The sequence below is a fragment of the Triticum urartu genome, chromosome 7A (assembly GCF_056163025.1).
Source record: "Triticum urartu cultivar PI428250 chromosome 7A, HENAU_Tu73, whole genome shotgun sequence".
NCBI classification, from domain to species: Eukaryota; Viridiplantae; Streptophyta; class Magnoliopsida; order Poales; family Poaceae; genus Triticum; species Triticum urartu.
In genome coordinates, this window is record NC_141879.1 from 668,813,467 (window position 1) to 668,836,374 (window position 22,908).

General features: G+C 43.9%; 2 protein-coding genes across 2 annotated transcripts; both read left to right on the top strand.

Moving 5' to 3' along the window:
* Window positions 1-6,682: 6,682 nt before the first annotated feature.
* Window positions 6,683-10,649, top strand: LOC125523067 (OVARIAN TUMOR DOMAIN-containing deubiquitinating enzyme 11). The gene is made up of 10 exons (XM_048688114.2): window positions 6,683-6,836; window positions 7,968-8,207; window positions 8,464-8,537; window positions 8,690-8,744; window positions 8,903-8,977; window positions 9,105-9,178; window positions 9,277-9,325; window positions 9,796-9,880; window positions 10,023-10,079; window positions 10,244-10,649. The coding sequence occupies exons 2-10, from the start codon at window positions 8,037-8,039 to the stop codon at window positions 10,285-10,287; spliced, it is 684 nt and encodes a 227-aa protein (XP_048544071.2). The 5' UTR covers window positions 6,683-6,836; window positions 7,968-8,036; the 3' UTR covers window positions 10,288-10,649.
* A 4,600-nt stretch (window positions 10,650-15,249) lies between these two features.
* On the top strand, window positions 15,250-17,556 carry LOC147961241 (uncharacterized). Its single transcript, XM_087537849.1, has one exon. It carries the CDS (start codon window positions 15,250-15,252, stop codon window positions 17,554-17,556), a length of 2,307 nt encoding a protein of 768 aa, XP_087393975.1.
* The last annotated feature ends 5,352 nt before the right edge of the window (window positions 17,557-22,908 follow it).

A 22,908-nucleotide genomic window follows, 5' to 3' on the forward strand; every position in this document is an offset into this window, starting at 1 on the left:
CAAGTCTACCCTAAAAATACAACCTAATAGTCCACATTTGTATTCAGTTCCTTCTAAAATCTTAGCTCATTAGCGAATAACATACCACTCACGACCCTTTTTTTCTTGCGAAGACATACAACTCATGATCTAACAACAAAGAAAGGTAAGCAGACATAAACCCGTGCAAATAGGGATATATATAACAAGGCAGAGTGGTCATTAGCCACAACTCTCGTTAAATCATCAACACGGTAAGTGTGAAGGTACTGAATGTGTGTAACTCATGGGGAAATAAGTAGCGATATCAAGCAATTGTTTAATAGGAAATGGTCCAAGCATGACCAAATTTATTCTACTAGTAGCAAGTATGACCAAATGACTAGTTAACAAGAGTACAAGAAGAGCATGAAGGGATCTAAGTAGTTGATCTCACTACTTCTGTAGACCTTGATATCCAGTGAACATCGGATTTTTTAGGCATGGCAAAATATACATTTTTCATGGCAAGTTGTGTTCGCCGAGGATTGCAAGTTTGGTTGGCGAGCATGCAAATCCCCCTCAGTTCATTTCTACCAGGAAATTGCTATGCTTGCAAACTAAATTTGCCATTCTCACATCAATATAAATTGTCATAAAAAATGTTTGATTTGCCATGTCTAAAAATCAAACGTCAAATTCTCGCCTTCCCGGCTTCTATTTATCTGTCCTCTTGTGGTGCGACTGCTGATGTTAGTGGCAACCAACAGAGGTGGCGGTTAGCACCCTCCGCTCCTCCCCGTGCGTCCATGGCCCTAGGCATCAGGAACATGCTTTCTCGATTGTCGTCAATAGCAACGCAGGCGACGACGTCCTCTGCATCCGCGACCACAAGTTGCATCATCTTTTTGAAGAAAAGAAGGGCTTCCCCCTTCCGATTTCTATTAAGGGAAACCAAACATAACCACGAGCTACAAGCACCAATTCACTTATAGAAAGTAGCTAAAGATCTCACAGACTGCATCCTCGTGGTGCAACAACATGCGTGTCCTCCGCTTCTCCATGGTGCGGCGAGGCAACTCTCTCTGGCAGACAACCCAACAAATATTCGTCTCAACAGACTCCAAGTCCCTCTTCCATGGTCGCATCCTCGCATGGTTCTGCTAGCCAGCGCCATGCCGCAAACCACCCTTGCCCTAGTTGAGATCCCACGGGCGCTGCCGTCGCAGCACCATCGCCGGGGAGAGAGAGGGTTCGACGGGGGAGGAAAAGAAAAGAAGAGGAAGAGGGGGCAGAGGGGGGGGGGTGACGATGCCGAACAATTGATGTGCAATCCTCGTGCGCAGAGATCCGTGCGCTTGATTGGATAGTCAGAACAATGATGGCGCGAAAAAAGCTTAGAACCGACGTCAATTCTATAGCATTTGGGTTATGTCTTCCTAGGAGGGAAGCTCCCTTCTTTACATTCTTAACTAGAACATGAAGGCGCGTGTTGCCGCGCCTGTCCATCGTGAAGCAAATGATTATAAGTATCAGCAAAAACTTGAATGCATAAACAATTTATAATTTGTATCATTCGAATCACTTGAATCATAGTGGCACGATGTCAACGGTTGGGCATATTTATTTAAGTTATATACAGCTGGCCTACTTGCAAAAAAAATATTTTCTTTTTGGCATGTTCACGAGGAAAGAGATGAAAAAAAATGAATACAATAAACATCATTTTTTTCCTTAGTTGTGCTTCATTTCATTTATGAATTGAGAGAAAGTTTGCATAATAACACATAATCATTAAAACAACTTCTCAAGGAGCTCGGTCCTCGCATGATGCCTTGATTGTAGCTAATTAATTGTAAACAAAAATACTATAGAAATACTCAGTTCCTGTCTTGGAAGAGACACTACAAAGGGTATCATTTGAAGAAAAACAGTGCTGCCCTCTTTTCAACCTGGAAAGCCCGGCCCTTGTGCTGAAGCTCTAGGGACGGCTTTTCGCCTGCTGATAGGAGTATAGAATTGACACATAAATAAAACCTGGATACAAGATGGACGCAGACAAACATAGGCAAACGTCTAATCATGCTTGAAAGCATATGCACCAAGTTGACCTATTAGGTATGCAAGAAGAACACCCATCGGCAGTAGCAAGAACCATGGTAGAACTTGATGAAGATTTTCTCAAGGCAAAACAGATTTCTCTCAAACTGATGTTTGAAAACCCATCACATCAATTTTGATTTAAGGAATTAAAGGTGCGTCTCAACTGAGGCTTCATAAGCAGCACCCGTTGTCAGAGTGACCCGAATAGGTGTAGTAATTCTTTGTGCACCATTAGTGGTCGGGCTCCAGCAGAAACCTAGATAAAGGAATATTAAGTTGTGTGATCTGGATGTCAACCTGAGTTTTGCCAACATAAAGGGATACTGTAAGAGGGACGATATGAAATATTTATTACATATAATAGGAAAACAACAACAACAAGTCAACAGGTAAATGAATAATGCATTAATATCATCTGACATGGAGCATAGTGTGGAAAATTTGGAACTTCGATGCTTACTTCTCAGCATATCTACAGCAAAGGATAAAAAAACAGAACTTGGATTTCAGTTTTATTGACAGAGTGTGGAACTATATCAAACAATTACTTACAATGTTGACTACAGTACAGTTTGAAAAATGGGTCAATTTCATTGCTGTTGACTATTATCGTGAGCTGGTACAAGCATTTCAGCAGTTGCAAATGCCTACCCATATAAACACAACAAAACGAAGGATAACTCTTCATGCCTAAACAAGTAAAATGTACCTACCTAGAAGTTATGCTGGGAAAGACGAATCTGCAAGGTGTGGTCAAACAAACAGGTCATTATTCATCTCATCGGCTACAATTTTTGGCACGTGATACACCAAAAATATACCCAAAATTGAAAGCGAACAACACAATACAGCCTGGTCCCAATTTATCTCAAATGCACGAACTTACCAAAGATGTTCACATGGAACACACGAATATCACCAGACACCATGTAAAGCTATAGAGAATACCTTGTGGTTCCACGCAATCCCGAGCCTCTTAAAAGAGTTAACCCGCTGAAGGAAACCTGCCATGACAACAAAACCAACAAAGTTAATAGAAGGGCCAGACCACACCCCATGCATCCGAATTTTTTTAAGCTCTACCGATATAGCGTGACCTCACATTTGTTCTTCACAGAAGGGGTGACTATTTGCCTAGCTTGTTGTTTTCGGCATGATAAAAAAAGTACAAGGAAATATTTCCGCTCACCAGGATCCCGGCCAAGTGAGCACACACCTCTGATCATTTTGCTCAAACCTCTCTCTGGTTATTTGTTGTCCAAGAACCTTGTGAGGCACCGGTCCAAAAGAAAAGAAAGCCAATCCGACAAAATGTTCGACTCTGAGGGAATGAATTGATTTGCGAGTATTTTGTGAACTGCTGATACCTGACAGTCGGCGATGGATGCAGACGACGCAGGCAGCCAATGCAGCCACCATGGACGAACACTGCATGGCACAAATTAAAATTGTAAAGAAGGGGCCTGCAGAGGAACAATACAGGACGGGGTGGACGGCACGTACGCGGAGGCAGACGCGCAACAGAAGCGCGGAGATGGCGGCGGCGCATCCTGGAGGAAGGAACGACGACGGATCACGGAGGAAGGGGAAGTGGAGAAGGTGGAGTTGTTCGCCCAGGAGGATAGCGCTGGAACCTGACAACCTGGCTTGTTACCGAATGGGAAGACCTGGGCCTTCGACAGCCCAATTACGGAGAGAAACCGAAGCTCGTTCTCCGGGGTAGCGGCCCACAAGACGGTGCCTGGATCGCGTGCGAAACGACCTGCGACGAGGGAGTTCAATCTAGATCGTACGTTAGAGTGATCCGATGGCTGAGAGGCTTAAAACGCTGTGGTGGCTTGTAGGTAGCTGCGTTATACTGTTTTGTAATTGATTGACTTGATTGTCTTCCTGATCAGTAATTAGTATTGATGGCTCTTGAGCTCGATTTGAAGGACCCACGAGGAAAGATCGCATGTAGACTTTCTGGGGTCTGACATAAAAATTAATCAGATGACCTCTTTGGTCTTCGGGTTGGCTCATCCAAGATCCGATTAACTTGATTTTGAAACTAGTCATTTACCCAGGTGAAGATGCGGGTACTTTTATTTTTTTAATCGTAGCCTGCAGCTTATCTGCTATACGTGATGTGCTTATTGGTTGGTTCATTAGTTAGATTCATCCGAAAAACATCGCTTTGTTTTTCTTTCTTGTGGGTCAAAAAAAAAAAACACCGCTTTGTTGGTTCCGAGTAGTCGCGTGCCATTCGGTTTGTTGGTATTGGTACAGAGTGACCTTTTACAACATAAATAATTCTTTTTGCGCAGAACGTAAGTTATATACTAAAATTACGTCAATTAATTTGGATCGGAGGGAATAGTAGAATCTGTACTCTGCTCAAGCATAACACATTTATGCTCTAAAGTTTTTGGTCGTTTGGTTAAGAGTTGCAAAATTCTTCATAGAATGTAAGAAAGTACGTACACTGCACATTACGCACGTATCATACTTCGGCAGTGAGTATTGCTTTAGATTTTGGCCTCGTTCGGTGTTCATTCGCTCCACTGTTTCACTCTAGGAGTGGACAGAGCTGCAATGAAAAGTCTTGAAGCGGGCGAAACGATACTCCGCAGATCCGTGGATTTCAAGGAGCCGACGCATTGCCGAACGGTCCGACTCCGTCGCTCCATCCATCTCCGAGGAAAGCTTCAGGCGAAACTCTGCCGATCGAGAGTGGTGGTGATGGGTGGTGACCAACGGGCACGAGGCAGATATTCTCGCATTTCCTATTGTTTATTTGTTATTTTCTGGTTAGGTGCACGACCCGAGAGAAAAACGCGTCACTGGGAACGCAAAAGGCGGCCCTTTCTGGTTTTGGGCTGTCGGTATGGTGGTGGAGTTTGACGTCTCCACTCTCCACTCTCCTCCTTTGCATTCTTGCATCTTGGTCCTACTATACATGTGACTGAGTGAGCGTGTAAAACAGTCTCTAGGTTACTTGAAAAGAAAAGTCTCTGGTTTCAGTTTCTGTCATGGTAGCAACTTAAGCGTGTGTTTTTTGACGGGCAACTAATAGCATGTCTCAAAGTTCAAAAGAAAAAGAAAAACTTAGCATGTCTCATTTTTATCTGAACGACGTTAGCTGTATTTTTTGTGTTACTTCGGCTTATCGGACTGTATACACATTCAAATTTAGTCATTGAGTTAACACAACAATATGGTACCAAGATAACATAGGGTGACCTGATCTTCTCACCGAATGATGCAAATCTTCGCACGACCCACTGCCAACACATCGAACTTGCAACATAATAGAAATTCACCTCACCACAATTTAGCGCCAACCACAACCGGTTTCGCCAACCAATTCACCTAACATAGTGTTTTGACGATTTAGATTTGATCTTTTCCCCCACTCCGAGGATAACATTATATAGGCCGGAAATCACGCAGAGCTTTTCAATGCGTCCTTATTTGTTGTTACTTGAAGCGTGTATGCATATTTTGCAACCGTTTCAAATTCGAACCTTCGCAGTCAAATCAATACAAAAGGGAATATCTTATGTTCCATCTTTGTTTTTTTCACCGACAAAGCACTACTGCTCCGTTTCGCATGAAAATTGGCAAACATGTTTGTGACCCGAACATGAACATCCACAAAAAATTCAGATTCTTCTTAAAATATTGTACTACTTCTTTAGCATTACTGTTCATCCGGGACCAAATGCTCATGGGAGCCAAAATGCCCCCCCCCCCCCACACACGCACACAAATCATCCTATAACACGTGTTTACTTCACTCCGATGCAGAGACTGGAAACAATATTTTTTCCCTAAGAAATAAATCATCTAGAGAGAAACCAGACTGCTTCATTAGGAATGTTGGAATGGACGAGACAGCCTCGACACCCAGCCGTCGCCGCCTCTCCAAAATAGGCTAGGGTTGCTCTGCCTCCGTCGGCGCCATCGCCGGTCTATCTCATCTCTGGTAGCTCTAGTGCCATGGAGGCGTGGTGGATCCTGGCCCTTACCTGTGAGGGGCTCCGATTTTATTTATTTTTATATGTGTCCTGCTTAGGAAGACGAGACGACAACGGCTCCTTGAAGATGGAATCAAGTTCTTCCCGCTTAGCCCTATTTCAGTGGTGCATCTAGTATCGCCGGAGGTCATGTGGAGGTGTGTCTCCTCATGGGATTCGCCCGACTGTTGTCTTTGGTGGATCTATTTGGATCCGATCTTCGTTCGTCTACGTTTGTGTGTCTTCAAGTTGGATCCTTGCGATCTACGTGCCCCTTCATCAGCACATGTGTTGTTCTGGTGCGCTGGTACTATGCGGCCTTAGCACGACGACTTTTGATTGTTTACTACAATAAGTTTTGCTTGGATCCGGCGAGGTAGGAGCGATGATGGCGGTGTGTATTCGGCTCGTTACAGTGCTTGCAGTTTGTTGCTAGTTGGTCTATGAATTTATTATTTCTGGTATTCGTTTTACTATCATGATTAAAGATGAATACATTGAAAGTTTTCTTGAAAAAAAATGTTGGAATGATTTTCACACTAAAGCATGAAAACGTTGGCCTTATGTGAGAATCTGACTGACCGAGGGGGGTAAACTCACAAATTCCCCGAATTAAAAACGTCAAAGAAAGTGAAGAAAAGGCGGCGATTTCTATCCCCTCGCTCGCTTCCCCTTCCGACAGCAAGTGCGAGCTACTGAGCTCTGCTCCGCCCCCACACCCTCCCGTCGCGCGCGCGGCGGCCGCCGCCCTCCCTGATCCGAGAGCCAGAGAAGCCGGTAAGTCCCCTCCCCTCGCCCGATCGTCCCACCCGGCCCGCGAGCTAGGGCTCCGCGCGGTCGATCGCTGCCCGGCTCCGCTGCCGCCGCGCGCAGCCGACCTCTGCAGCTCCGGTTATTCATTTTTATTTCTTTATTATCTTTTTCTTAGGAGGGAAGCTCCCTTCTTGATTGACTCGATTGTTTCGTATGGTATCCTCGTCCTGATTACTGGGTACTATTACATATGATCTTTGAGCTCGATTCGAAGAACCCTCGAGGAAAGAGCGCCTGTGTACACTGTAGCTGGTGCTGGGCTCTGACATAAAATGTAGACAGAAGACCTATTTGGCCTTCAGGTTGACCCATCCAAGATCCGATTACTGCACCGGTCAACTTAGTTTTGGAGCTACTTATTTACCCTAGTCCCTAGGTGGATTTGTTGGATATTTTAATCCTAGTCTGCTAGGAGGGATGTAGTCTGCAGCTTATCTGCTGCTGCGTGCTGTGCTTACTAACCGGTCCATCAGTTCGATTTCTCTGGAAAGCATCCCATTTGTTAGCTCTTCTTCCAGTTCACCCACTGATCTGATCACCTTCGGTGCTGCTTTGATCTTGTAAAAGTAGCATAATTCTTCAGTTTACGATGGGGAGAAAAGAGGTACTGGGACTTGAAAGTGTCTGAAATTCCCACTCATGTGAGGCAGAGGAATTACAGCGAGCAGACGCACACTTTGCTGTACTGCTGTGTTGCTGGCTCCTTATCCGGTCCCATTATTGCTGGTCGCTCTCATGCGCCATCTGGCTTGTTGGGATTGGTATGCAGTGTCCGGAAGGATCCCATGTGTGGGTATTAACTATGAGAGACAAGGACTGACGAAATGGAGTAATTGGAAACATTCTCCGGATATCTCCCTACTGGGTGGTTAAGATCTGCATATGCATCTCATAGGGTACGCTATTAAGAGCTAGGAATTTGTGTGTTCCAACACCACTCTGTAAGGTTTGATGTAATTCCATGTACCAACCAGACAAACATCAAAACACTGCAATGCTATTAAAAGTCATCCGGTTGGTTGCAGTAAGTAGTTTTGGAACTTTTTATCTGGTGTTTCTTTCTGTGTTTCAATGCTTGCTCCCTGTTTCTTGCAGTAACTTTCTGTCTTTGAAGCCCATTGGAGGCCCAAGATCTTGTCGATGTTCGTCTGGAGATAGCATGTCATGTCTGAACAACAGGATCATGTTAGTAAAAGCTCGAGCTCTAGCATCAGCACCAGCACTCAGGAAAGCGAGGAGGAGGTGTCCGTAACTATCGGTAGCCTCCTCGCTCAAGCAAGGAACGACAAAGGACATAGTCTTGGGAGGCGCCTCTTGCATTTGGGTTCAGTCCCGGTAATCAAGAGTCAATCAACATTTGTTACTTTTTAATCTTTTAGTCCTATTTGCTTCCTGAGCTTTACCTCTAGCTGAGTGAGTCATAATTACTTTGATGAACTGTCTCTGAAGTCTGAACTGAACATAATTTGTCGGTGTAGTGCTCAATAGTAGCTAACGTGCATTATAATTCTGAATTGCGGATTGCAAAATCAAATAATGACTCCTTTGCAATCTTTTATGACAAAATTACTAACACCCTGTTTTGCGGCAGCACCATCCTCGAGTTAATGGAGAGATTCCTAATGTTGATAATGCAACCTTGGATCATGAAAGATTGTTGGAAAGGTAAAGATCGGATCTCCCCTTCCCTCCACTTGAATGTGGACATCATTTTGTCGGATTAATCTTGTAGCATACATGTGCTGTTGCACCTTCTTCTGATGTTGCATCTTTTGCCTGTTCTCTAAGTTCATTTAGCGTTACCTTTTATTTGTCAGGTTGGGGACATATGGTTTGGCCGAGTTTCAAATAGAGGGAGATGGGAATTGTCAGGTTTGTTTACATGTTTACCCCCCAAAACTTGAAGATAAATGCAGGAGGCTTCACAAAAATTACTATTCCATTTCTTGAAGATAACATATTAATTAACCTATTGTTGCTTTCAGTATTGTTCCCATTTTTCTAACCCTACCAATGACCTATTGTCACAGTTTCGAGCTCTGGCAGACCAGATTTTTCGCAATCCTGAATATCACAAACAAGTGAGGAAGGCAGTCATGAAGCAGGTAGCCTGTTTGTCTCAGCCCGCGGACATTCTGTAGTAATCTAAGTAAAAGCATTGATCATCTTGCAGACTTGATAATACAATTTCATTGATATGCAACTATGCTGAAGCCTGTCTCTGCTTTTCAGCTGAAGGAATTCAGAAAACGCTATGAAGGCTATGTACCAATGGAATATAAGGTGTACTTGAAGAAAATGAAAAGGTAGCACAGATTGTGCTGCTTAAATGCATGTTCACTGTTGACAGAGACAGTATACTAGGCTTCAAGTATATTCATAGCTTCGTATATATGTCCTGCAGATCCGGGGAATGGGGGGATCATCTGACCTTACAAGCGGCTGCAGACCGGGTAACATGCACTTCTAGTCCTTTTTTTTAAAGAACATGCACTTCTAGTCTGATGATGGTTGAGTGGTTTCTATAGCAAAACCTTGCAATTGCAGCATTTTGACATTAATGTTCCTGTTGTTTCTATAACTCTGACTATAGCTCAAAGCCCTGAGGCGCAAAAAAAGTCCCACTTCGAGTCTATGCAGTAATATGTGTGTCTGATGTCATTGTTCACTATTCATGAAAATTGATGTAGCATTCTCTGAATAAGATGCCCGAAATTTCTGATAACATTGACATTCCTTCGTATTATTCTTTTGAATCTTATAGTAAGAAGTTTAGTGATCAGTCAGATTTTTGTCTATATTAATGTTTCTCTTGGAACTGTCATGTTCTCAACACACACTATCATGGCATTAGCATGTGTCATTACTCATGTTTATTATCTGCCTGACGTCTTTCTCCCTTTGTATGTCTACTTGCTCACAGTTTGGTGCCAAAATTTGCTTACTGACGTCATTTAGAGACACCTGCTTAATTGAGATAGTCCCAAGGGACCTGACTCCTACAAGAGGTGAGAGCCGATGCACTAGTATCTCTTATGCCCTTGTTATAATCCTGAATTCTAGAGAGATTCATCCCGCCTTTTCCACGGCCCCCGCGAAGATTTCGCTGGAAACATGCTAACTAATATGCTTCCTTGGCATGTGTTTCAGAGCTTTGGCTTAGCTTCTGGTGTGAAGTACACTACAATTCCTTGTATGCGACTGACGGTGAGCGTTTGTTTTGCTTAGACCTGCTGATTTGGTGAACTACCAATGTTCATTTGCATCATTACAGACCATTAAAATTTTAACAATCCATTCCAGTTACTGCATTATTCGGTCATTGATCAGTTCTATCTTCTAAAAATGAGCTCCTGTTGTGCGCACTGCAGACCTCCTGACTCGCAAAACTAAGAAGAAGCATTGGTTGTTCTAGGGCGGTGCCGACTTCCGAGGGAGAGGAGCTTCTCTTTGCTGCAGCTGTTCTTCTCCCTTGAGCTTAGCAGGGTCTGCAATACTTTACTGGCCCTTACTAGTTACTACTACTACGGCCATCATTGTAAAATCTGTACCGAAATATTTGTAGTTGGGGAATACTAGTACAAGTTCCCCCAACAACAAGTATTGTGATACAGAGGGAGTAGTTGAGACTGTTTTAGCACGCAGGAATTTTACGGGAACACATCCGCAAAAATATTGAAACGGCCCGGACTTGTGTAGGATTATTATGAGGCAATGTACAGTAAACTTCAATGTAGTATTTAGCAAGGAAAAAGCACATGGAATGTCAAACTCTCAGCCCCACGAGTCTTATGTTCTACACTGGCAAGCGTGTTTCCTTTTTTCTTTTTTCTTTGCGGTGTTATCAGTTAGTGGTCATTAATTTGTTGGTCAATGATCTTTTCACGCCGTAGAATCACCTACATATTTTATGCGTGGCTAGATTCAAGCCTCGGGAGTCAAGATGGCAACGGAGATGAAACACACCGGGTTTTGCTTGCCCAAATTCATCCCGACAAGGAAATCGCAAGCCCGTCCTTGTCACCATCATCATGTGCGGGGCTAGATTTTTGCCTATCTTCTAAACTCATCGGGTTTTCTAAACCTACGGGAAATCCGTCCCCGCGAGCAGTCAATGAAAACAGCAGCATTGTAAGACAAACATGAGCATATTACAGCAACAAGAATCGGCATATTCGCATATTTAGGCCATGTTTGGTTCGGCTATGGATTTCTAAAAGCAGGTGCGAAAAATTTGCTGTGAAAAAATAGCTGTGAAAAATCTGATGTGAAAAAGATGTAGGTCATTTGGCAAACCAGCTGATACAACTTTTTCAGATTTTGGCCCGCAGCGAAATCAGATTTTGGAAAGCACGTCCTAGGCTGCTTTCGCTTTTGGTTTAGATTTCGGCAGTGGATTTTCGGAATCGGATTCTGCTGGGTTCGCCCTTTGGTTCAGATTCTACTGCGCGGCAGCGGAATCCGTCGATAAAAGTTGAACCAAACAGGGCCTTAAGTCAAGATGGATTTGGATTTGTACTCTAGGGCCTCGACACTGGGGCCCGGCTAGTCGGGCGTTGTGGCTTTAGGGCGATTGAGTCAAGATGAATCAGTGCATGCTAAAATAACGTATCTTGACGGGTATTTGTCGAGTTTTGGGTATTATTAAAACGGGTTTAAACCCGCGAAACATGTCGGGTTTTATTATGTACCCATCAACAGCCCCGCGGGTATAGAAAGACGCCCATTCCCGTCCCTTATAGAAACGTAGGTTTCGGGGCCCCATTGCCATCTTGACTCCGGAGGCCATTTTGCCTATGTTGGCTCACTGCCATGTGGGACCTAGGTAACATGTCTACTAGAACTTGCCCGTGTGACTTTTGTCCTGGTTTTGAGCTGTGTAGCTTATGACGACGGGACAAATATGGACTATGGTTTTTTTTACGGGGCTGACGTGTATGGGCTATGTTTTGGTTACATAAGATTAATAAGGTGTTATAACAGGGCTTAAAAATATTTTTATAATGCCGCTGCTCCGTGCAACTCTCCGGGTGTTTGATCCCAACTGCATCACCATTTCCCCATTATCATGTTCTCCAAAAGGACAGTGAATTTTGAAGAAAAATGAATTTCCACGGCATTAAACGTTGAAGTACATATATCACGATCATTTGGCCTTCTAATTCTTAAAAACAACAGTTTTGCTAAAGCACATCTAAATGTGTCATAAGTATTGCACATCTAAGTCCTATATCATTGATCTTGCGTTGAGATTCGTGTGGATATTTTTTTTCTTTTTTTCCTCTTTATACTTGATTCACTCACTTAGATGTGCAATAACTAAAACACATCTAGATGTGCCCTAGACACACCCTAAAAATAAACAACACCCATCATCAACAAATAGAACACTACTCGCAAAAAAAGATAAATAGTACTAGAACCTAGCTACCCATGAGTGTGCGGCTATAGGAGGCGCGGCGGAGCGCGTCATACTGTCTAGTAGACTTGAAGCATGTCTGTGATTGTGGAGTGTCAAATCTTTCATTGTTTTATGCTGGCACTGAAAAAAAATGATATACTCCCTTGTCTCAAAATAAATAAGTGTCGTGACTTTAGTTCAAATTTGGATGGAGTATATTTTTTCCAAAGGACTGTGATATTTGGCACATGTGTGCCATATAAGCAAAACTGCCACATCTCTATTTCTTTCACTTTAAAGTACCACACGATCCCTCTTCCTTCGTCCCCGCCTTCTTCCGAACGACTCTCCAGGTTCGCCCGAGAAACCTGCTCCCCCCCCCCCCCCCCCCCCCCCGCGCACATCTCGCGCACCCACCCCTGAAAAAACTGCCACTTCTTCACGTCTACCGCACGATAAAAAAAATATTGCGCATGTGGGATTCGAACCCACACCTCCTTGGCACCAAAGCGCACCACCACAACAACCTCACCCTTAGGTATTTGTTGCTCAAACTAAAGAAACTAATCATTTTGATCCTTTTTTACAATTGTGTTACTACAAAAAAGTATGAAAAATTACCACGATTTTCTCCCAGGACAAATTTATCATGGTATTCGCATGCAAGTTATCAGGCCTGTGTTGCGTAAGTTACGTGCTATTTACATAGAACTTACCAGGTACTATGTTTCAACAACTACACCCTTTCAAAGTTACCACTGTGTTATAAGGTCTTCGATGTGTAAAATACAGTGGTACTTACACATAAGTTATCAAGGTATGTGTACATCAATCTCGTCCTTGATCAAAGTTACCATGGAGGATTGTAGATGAGTTACCGGGTCTACACTTCGTATTATCATGGTACTTACACCTAAAAACCTGGGTGTGTTTCGGTAACTTTTTCCATAGGTCAAAAATTACCACGATGTTTTTGCGTAACTTATCACGCCTATAGCGGGTCAAAGTGGGCCGTTTTTCTGGGCCAACCCACGAGCACGTGTGCCTCCTCATGACACTAAACATTATGTGGCTTTTCTGTGACACATCATGTATTGTGTTCATCTAAGAGGCCCCGCAAGGCGAGTGTATGTTTTTAACAACTTGTTTTCCTTTGGTAAAACTCACCGTCATGTTTATATTGTAAGTTATCGGTTATGTGGTGCTTATATTATCATGTTATTCACATAAAAATTATCAGGGATGTTTTGAACAACTTTTCCCCGGGACAAAAGGTTATCATGGTAATTCTAGGTAACCTATCAAGCCCGCAGTGCTTAAAATACCATGCTATTTACACAAAATTTATCAGGGGTATATTTCAGCAAAATCCCCCCCCCTCCCGGGTCAAAAACTTATCATGATGTTTAGTTATCGCGGTGCATATGTTTTCATGTTATTTACACATAAAAATACCAGGGGATACCGGAGTATCTTTTCAAAAAAAATCTTCCCTATGGTCAAAGTTACCATGGTGTTTCTACCTCAGTTATCAGATGTGCGCTGCATATATTACCATCTATTTACGCATAAATTATCTGGTATCTTTTCATACTTTTCTTTCCCAATGGTTAAAGTTATCACGATATTTGTATCTAAATTATCATGTCTATGGCGTGAATGTTATCGTGCTATTTACAGAAATTACCGGGGGCCGGGGTTCAACCAATTTCTTCCCAATGATCAAAGTTACCACGATGTTTTCACCAAAGTTATCACGCATTCAATGCTTATGACCATGCTACTTACACATAATGTAGCGCGTGGTATACAAAAGTTATCATGTTGGTGGTGCGTCATTTATCGTGGTGGTGATGGAGAATTTACCATGAAAAAATTTTATGTGCCAGATTTGATAGATAAAACAAAAGTTTTTCAGTGCTAAAATATTAAAGGCAAAACGTGTCAAAAACAGTATTTTCCTTAGCTTGTTCAACAATGAGTGTCATAGGTGAGATGGTTAGCTCCCTTCGTTGATTACCTGCAGACCAGAGATCAAATCCCAATTCAAGCATTGTTTTTACCCAAAAATCTGGAAGGCGCGTGGGGTCGTAACTGGTGATTGAAAGAAAAGAAATTAGGACGGCGGGAAAGGAAGAAATCAAGAGGAGATCGTGAGGAAGTATGTGAAAGAAAAGACATCGGGAGGACGTGCGGAAAAGGAAGGAGATCGGGAGGAATGCGGGAAAGGAAGGAGGGAAAAGGAAGAAGATCGCGAGGACGTGCGGAAAAGAAAGAAGATCGGAAAGGCGATGCGTGTGGCAGTTTTGCAATCTGCCACACGGTTGCCACTTACATATTTCGTTTTCCAAAACGGAAAACAAACAACGGAATGCAATTAATAATAATTGGTATCATGCTTCTAAATGACAATGCACCATCGAGTCTACTGTTTTATTTTTTTCCTTTCTCATTTGCCTTTTTTTCGTTGCACATTACCCATGGTCTTCATTGATGCAATATAATTTCCTCCTTCATCGAATAAAAATCTTAAGAACTTGCCTGAAATTTTTCTCCTTTTTATAGCGAATTAGTTTAAAAATCTGACATGGTAACGTGTTCACTGGCTTTTAATATCTTATAGCAAATTAGTTTTTTTTTGAGGAATTATAGCGAATTGGTTGAAAAAGATCTGGCGTGGCTCCTATCCTGCGCTAGTGCAAACTAATCCAACTGAAGAGAGCACGTTCGCTGGGATTGGCCCCCGGCGAACGGTCGCCAGTTTAGCAAAAAAAATTTAAAAAGGGAAAGACAAAACGAAAAGGCAAGCCCTTTTCGTCTGAATCCGAATTTGAATATCCGGCGGATTAACCTGCAGGTGGCAGCCATAGACGCACCGACTCCGCATCGAATTCGATCGACAGCGGCACGGGCCTATATAGTACGTACGCACGACGCCGATCAGGCAACAACCGGGATCGATCTGCGCATACATTCATGGCGACGGCGAGGAGCACCAAGCGCGCGCGGAGCCATGGCGCGCCGTCAACGACGACGCTACCGGACGACGCCCTCCTGGAGATCTTCGCCCGGCTGCCGGCCAAGTCGGTCGGCCGCCTGCGCTGCGTGTCGCGCTCATGGGCCGCCACGCTCAAGTCGGCCCCCTTCGTGGACCTCCACCTCCGCGAGGCCAACCGGCGTCGGCAGCCGACCCCCAGGCTCTTCTTCACCACGGCGCACCCGGACAGCAGATGGCAACTCGATGAGGTCCTCACCAAGCCCTGCCATGGCCTCGTCCTGATCCACCGCCTGCCCCACCACGGCCACTTCGTCTGCAACCCGAGCACCGGCGCGCTCCTGCCCCTCCCCGACAGCCACAGGTGCCAGCGGCGCAACGGCGAGTCCTACGGCCTGGGCTACAGCCCGGCCACCAAGGAGCACAAGGTGGTGCGGCTCTTCTCCTCCTTCCACTCCACCCCCTGCTGCGAGGTCCTCTCGCTCGACGTGTCGGCGCACTGGAGAGCGGTAGCTCGGCAGTGTCCACCCTCGCGCGCCGCCGTGCGAGATGACCCGGCCGTGTTGTGCGACGGGTACCTGCACTTCCTCCATGTACGACGAAAACATGGCGGCAGCATCCTCACCTTCGACGTCGGCGACGAGACCTTCGGTTCGCTGAGCACGCCCCCGTCGGTGCAGGACGACGACGGTCCGCCCGAGCTGACGGTGCTAGGCGGACGCCTGTGCCTGTGCGTCTTCCATGAGTGTCGACCTCCCACTCGCAGCGACGCCGATCCTTACTGCATCTGGCGGCTGGCCTGCCGAGAGTCCGAGCAGTGGGAGAAGCTCTACCGCGTGCTGCACCCACAGACCCTCAGGCCCGAGCTCGACCTGCTGCGGGTGCACTGGGTCTATCCCCTCGAAACCTACCTCGCGAGCAACGGGCAGAAGAAGATCATGTTCGCCACGGAGGAGGGCGTGCTGGCGTTCGACCTCGACGGCAGCGGTGTCCCGGTCCCGGAGGTGCTGGTCTCGCCGATGGAGCTCGTCTCCGCCCGCGACGACGACGAAGAAGCCACGATCACCCGCGGCACCGTGGGGTTGCTGGAGGAGAGCCTCGTGCCCGTGGGCCGGACGAGCGAGGAGGTGATCTTCTCGTCACCGTGGAGGAAGGCGTGGTCGGACGTCCTCAAGTGGATGCCGGCGCAGGCGGTCGCCGCCCTGACGTGCGTGTGCCGAGAGTGGCGCGCGGTGGCCGAGACCGACCGGTTCGTCCGGACGCACGCGCTCCACGCGAACCTCAAGTGGAGCCCGCGGGTCATGGTCGTCCAGGCCCAGCCCTACACCCACGTGCTCGACTTCTACCCGCTGGAGCTCTGCGAGAGTTTGCAGGTGCGGTACGACGTCGCCGACATGGCGCCGCCGTTCCTGTTCGACCACCACGTGTGGAGGACGGTGTGCTCCACGCCCTGCCACGGCCTCGTCCTCGTCAGCTACACGCGGCAGGCCGGCTCAGGCCCAGGCGTCGTCGATTTCATTTGCAACCCTAGCATGGAGTACAGCAGGCTTATAAGAACGGATACGCTGGACGACGACGACGACGACGACTCTCCCCGTCATTCTGCAGCTGCAACGATGGGGCTGGGGTACGATTCGCGGACAAACAAGCACGTGCTGGCGAACCTCGTCGTCGTCCGTCCTGACAAGAGTCGTCGACATCACCGGCCGGTCAAGGTCAGGTGCCACGTCCAGCTCGTAGGCGCCACGACGTGGATCCCGATCAGCCCTCCGCCAAGGCCACCGGCGGTCGACATGCAGCCCGTCTACGCCGACGGCAAGCTCTACTGGATGGTAGAGGACGCCGACGACAATGGTTCAAGGGGCGAGCTCCTGGCGCTTGACGTCGGCGCGCGGGAGTTCGAAGTTTTGCCAGGGCCCCCGTGCGGCCGCGGCCGGATCACGTCCATCGTCGAGCTCCAAGGTAACGTGTGCGTCCTGTGCTCGGACACGAGCGCCAACGCCATCGACGTCTGGAAGCGGCTGGAATGCGGTTCTTGGTCGGCATGGCCATGCCGTATCGAGCTCGGGGAGTTCCGGCGGATGTACCCGTCGGAGGAGACTACGCTGTTGGCTGTTGATCCGAGGGACGGGAGGGTGCTTCTCAGCACGGGGAGGGCGTTGGGATACTACGACCCCGAGGCACGGGCGGTGCAGACCGTCTACTGTGTTGGAGAACACCTGCAGGACATGAAGTTTGCTCCGACGCTCTGCCATGAAAGCTTGATCCGTCCACGAACATATTATTAGGCAAAAATCTCTATGCATATGTCGGATGACTATGTGTCTATGTAAGCATATATGTATGGAGATCGAAAATGTTTTTACTAGCCTAGGTCTCCAAGTCTTAGTCAAGTGATATTGTACGTGAGAAGAACAAAAATCTAAAAAGATTTTTTGTACGAATCTCCATGCAAGATCAAAGAAATGTATTATCGACTGAGACATAACGAAGTCTCAATCGACTGAGACTTAGCAAGACTGTTTTTAGTATGACATAACTATGTCACGTCTAAGTATGACATCATCCCACATAATCCCATACACTATTTCTGGATCAATGTTTGATGTTGGAGTAGCTAGATTAAGACTAAATCCGGATCTATGTTTCATGCAGATTAAGACTAATTCTGAATCGATGTTTGATGTTGTAGTAACTAGAATGCAAAATAGCACCCCCTAGTTTGGCATCGATGATAATCCCATTTCCTTGCACAAGTACATGTCGTTTTAGAGTTGAAGGAAAACACAAACACTAATATATGTAAAACTTGGGTAAACGATGTGATATACTAATGTGTGATATTCTCTTTGATTGCAATATTGATATTCACCTGTGTGAAGGTGCCCACTGTTTGGTCATGCTCCTTCACTTTCTCTTGTGAACCAATGGTTTGATCCATTTTGGCAGCAACAGATAACTGTGAGTGTTCACAAATCACATCAAAAAAATCTGCATTGCAGAAAATCTTCTCAAAAAGATATTTGATGCAAAAAGAATGCACACATGACCATTTGCACAAAGCCCCAGAGTGAGCATATCTTACACATAGTTGTTGCTAGCTGCAGATAATGAGGTTTGTAAAACATACACTATAGGAAACAAAACAAAAAAACCAAAAAATATATTGATAGGACCAGGACACTAACTATTCACTACTTGAATGCGATGGTGTGCACACTACATTTGGTGGTTCGTTGAGTCTGCAATTATAATCCAATGGGTGCTGAGGTAAAGTGCAGCAAAACTATGGAAAAGCTTGATTACCATGAAGATTAACCTAGTACAAAAAACGTGGAGGTTGTGTGACACATATTCTTTTGCGTTTTTTTGGAAATATCAAAAATTGCTGAGCGAAGTGTTCTTAATAATAGGGCGATACTTGAATTTTGGACAAAGTGTATAAATGTGGAATTAAACGGTTGAAGGGATTTCCAAGACAGTGAGATGAATATTGAGGATAGCAACTGGCATGACAACTTTGATGCAACAACAATAGTGAATCTTTGTGCTGGAAAGATCGATGGTACTAACTCCTGGGCTAGACTTCCGCGGAGTTGGTTTTCAGTTCAGGACAATAATGATGAAGAAGTGTCAGATAATAATAATTCAGACAATTATAATATGCTTGTTCAAGATGTGCTTACGGTTTCATATCATTGTACTGATATAGTGGTTGTGTATATGTTCCACTATAGCAGATCGAGTGTTAGCATATACTAACCAGAATACATCCGAGATAAGAAAATTTGAAAAAAAAGTTGAATATGGGGCATAAAAGAATAAATATAATTTATACTGAACATTATACTTCCATATAATCTAAATTTTTATCATCTTACAAGTTGCCAAGTGTACCTTAACTAGTTAACATAGCTAACCACGTAACATTTGTTGATAAATATTAGTTATATTTTTTCTTATACAACTAAAATTTTAGTTTCACAAAATTATTTGCATTGTGCTAGATTAAAATGTATTTTGTGATAACCCCCCCTCCCCCAATTGTGCTTTTGATAATTGCATAAACTATAAGGTGTGACTTGTGTGTGAGAGGGTGTGTGTGTCTATATATATTTTAATATTTTTTAAATATCACAGTAGAGATCTCTTAAACATAAGATCAAAAAAAATCTTAATAATGTTTTATAGTGTATAAGTTAAACCATTGGAATTGATTTTTGACTGGTTTTTTCGTGTTTGTTGCACGTTCTAGTGAGTTCGGCAACAACTTGCATCATGTGAATGTTATACTTGTATTGAAATAATATCACTTATGGTATCATCAACGATCATGAAAATCCAGTGTATTCCACATACAATTTGATTATTTCAAATACTCATATGCAATATGTTTAGGATCATCTTGCGTATACAACTGCTCTGGCGAGTGTTTGAAATAAGAAGTCTCTCAAAAAATTAAAACTAGAAATCTGCTTAAGTAAGATTTATTACAACTGACATGATGTCCAGTGGAGAGACACTAGCATCATAACAAAACTCGTTGGTGGCAACTAGTATGTGCTATTAGTTCATAGTGTGGACTGAAAATTTATCCTAAAACATCCATTTTTTTTGTTCCGACAATTTGAGGTTCAAACCCACATAATAATATTATAGTTTTGTTTGCATTGAATTGGAAAATAGCAAATGTTTTCTATGTATATAATAATCCCTTATGAATAATAACATCCATTATAGTTTTTTTTGCACTGAATTGGACAATAAAGAATATTATGTATGTAATAACCCGTTATGGATTTTGAGAAAATGATAACAATTATAAATGGATATACTTTCTTTATAGTTTTGTCGGGGTTTATTGTGTTCGTTCATCACTGTGTGTCATTGTTTGTCAGCACACTTCAAACTTCATAGAGTTTCAATATGTTTTGTAGAGTTACAACATGTTTCATAGAGTTTCAACTTTCAAGTTGTTGAAATATATTCAAGACTGGTATTTCTTCAAAGTCTTTGTCACCAGGAACACAAATATGAAAACGGATTATAACGGACTTTTTTTCATGATAGTGAAGATTTTTGGTTATCCAAAAAATATCTCGAGACCAGTTGAGCTAAACCCTAGGTTAAGGGGGTATAGGATTTTTTTCTTCTAAGTCTTTCTTCAAAGTCTTTGTCACCAGGATGTTGCTCTAGCTCTAAAGACTAAAACCCTCTGGTTTATAAAGACACCAGTAGGGTTAGGGTTACATGCGATTGGTTACAACAAAGGAAAGATCATGGCATATCTTTGACTTGGAGGGCACACCACGGCTCCGAAGATCTCCTACCTAGACACGTGTCTTCTCCCCAGCTTGGCTCCGCAACAACTCATCAGTCCGACCCATAAGCATGGGACCGGCAGCCCGAGGACCCCTTAGTCTAGGACTCCCTCAATAACAATTATAAATGGAAATACTTTGTTTATAATTTTACACTACAAGAAATATGTCAACTTGTGACCACCACTATTGGTCACTGAAAGGTCATGGTTTTTCATTTGCGACCTTTTTGTGACCAAAAATAGAAGGTCAAAAGCTGGCGGTCATAAACTGACTATAGCGACCTTTCTTCTGGAATGGTCGAAGACGTTTATGACCAAAATACGTCTACTGTGGCGTTTTGGTCACTAGCAACCTCCCCAGGCCACGTAGGCATCCAGCGTGGCAATCTGACGTGGCACAAGATTCAGCCCGGTCCAATTCGATTTTCTACATGGGTCTAGCCCAACAATTCGGCCTATTTGTGTTTTTTTCTCATATTAATTTTGGCTAGGTAGATGGGCCAAGCCCAACAATTAAGCCTTCTCATTTTTGGGCTGTGGCCTTTTCCGCTAGAAAGTTTTAGTTTTTTTGTAATATAAAATAGGTCCACTAGTCAAATGGGTCCCAGATGTCAGGTTCAGGCACGTGGGTCCCAGCTAGCAAGTTCATATTCTTCATATTTCAATTTAACAGTAAATAAATAACCAGTATTTAAATTGGCACAAACAAAACACACACATAATACTCCAAATATTATCAGCCAGATTCAGTACAGAGCTCTTATTGTACAAATAACATATACTTTACAATCTCTACACATAATAAGCTCATACAAGCTCTACAAGCTCTACACGTGATACGGTGCCCTGGTGTTAACCCTATAGCTCTACAAGTGTCTTCAATCTTCTTCAACATGGATCTCCTTCGGTAGCGAGCACAAACTGGGCACCTGCATCATCACAGGAAGGCAATTTTAGATCATAAAAACGAATGTTCCAAGCACAGTTTAGAGAAAAGAACCAAGTAAATTTGCCCTCAATCATACAAACAAAGTTTAGAGAAAACCAAACATGAACAAGCACTTATTATACAGTTTTTAAAGTTTTTAATACATTTATTTTCTATTAGCAAAACTGAATATGCTACTTCCTGATTCATGGCTGCATAGTTCAGCTAGCTACACCAGTTTGCTCTCATGCAAAAATTAGAAAGAAAAAAAGAACAACAAATAAATCAACACTAATTTCTCTAACACATATAGTAACTTGCTGATATAACTTGTATAACTTGTATATTTGTCGACGGAAAACGAGATGCAAAATCATGTTTCAGTCCAGATCAATCTATCATGAGAAAACATGTATAACTCCCACTAGAATTTTTTAATGCAGTTGTGAATTATCCTGAAAACTTGTGCACTTAATGATGGTTAGATCCATCTTACAGAATAGTCAGCTTCCAATATAAGTTAGGTACAGAACAGAATGTATAAGCACGAAGTAAGATAGGCCATGCATCAAACACAGAAATAATTTTACTAGGTAGCAGCATAGTAAGTTGGTTTTTACTAGGTAGCGGCATAGTAAGTTGTGACATTTAAAAAAACCAGTAAGAAAACCAGCGGCGGCTACTCCAGCCCGCTGCTCTCCTCCTGGACACCGCCGCTGTATATTTAGCTAGCAATCATCAGCAGCAAGTATAGAGTAAACTGGGACTTTGTTGTAGCTACAGAAACTGAAACAACACACACATCATGGAATTTCATATCATAGCCAACAAATATTTTACCAGAACACAGGGTGTTCTTCTCTGTATTTTAGAAACATGCAAACAAAGGTTTCAGTAAAAATAAACAAGTGGAGTAGACAAATTATCAGCAAGAAATCAATGGCCAGATGAGCACCACCACAACAAATTGGCACTAACACTTGGTCATCGACGCGATGCCCAAGCAAAGAACCAGCTCGCACACGCAAGATGATGATTGCACACATACAAATCATGTGCTGGCAGAAAAAAAATCCAAGCATGAGCTCATCTTCTCTCTCTGTTTGGTAACTAACAACCTAAATAAAATAAAATAAAAACATGACTTGTTCATACAGATCCCTCTAAAATTCCTTGGGACAAGTGCATCACATATTCGTCAACTTAGCAGCAGAAGTAGTGAGCACAGGAAGAGGGGGACGGAGATGGAGGAGCTACCTACCGCGATCGCAATGGAAGCAGAGGAGCAGACCCCTCCTGCCCCTCCCCCACAAGTAGGACAGGGCTGCCGGCTGGGCACGCCCCTACTCCTCCGCCTCCTCGAGTAGGAGACCCCCTTCCCCTACTACT

Excerpts from the sequence above, each read along its gene's own strand:
- LOC147961241 (XM_087537849.1), top strand. The coding sequence starts at position 15,250 with ATGGCGACGGCGAGGAGCACCAAGCGCGCGCGGAGCCATGGCGCGCCG.
- LOC125523067 (XM_048688114.2), top strand. The coding sequence starts at position 8,037 with ATGTCTGAACAACAGGATCATGTTAGTAAAAGCTCGAGCTCTAGCATC. Across the intron at positions 8,978-9,104 it reads GGAAGGCAGTCATGAAGCAG|CTGAAGGAATTCAGAAAACG; the intron begins GTAGCCTGTTTG and ends TCTGCTTTTCAG. Across the intron at positions 10,080-10,243 it reads TTCCTTGTATGCGACTGACG|ACCTCCTGACTCGCAAAACT; the intron begins GTGAGCGTTTGT and ends TGCGCACTGCAG.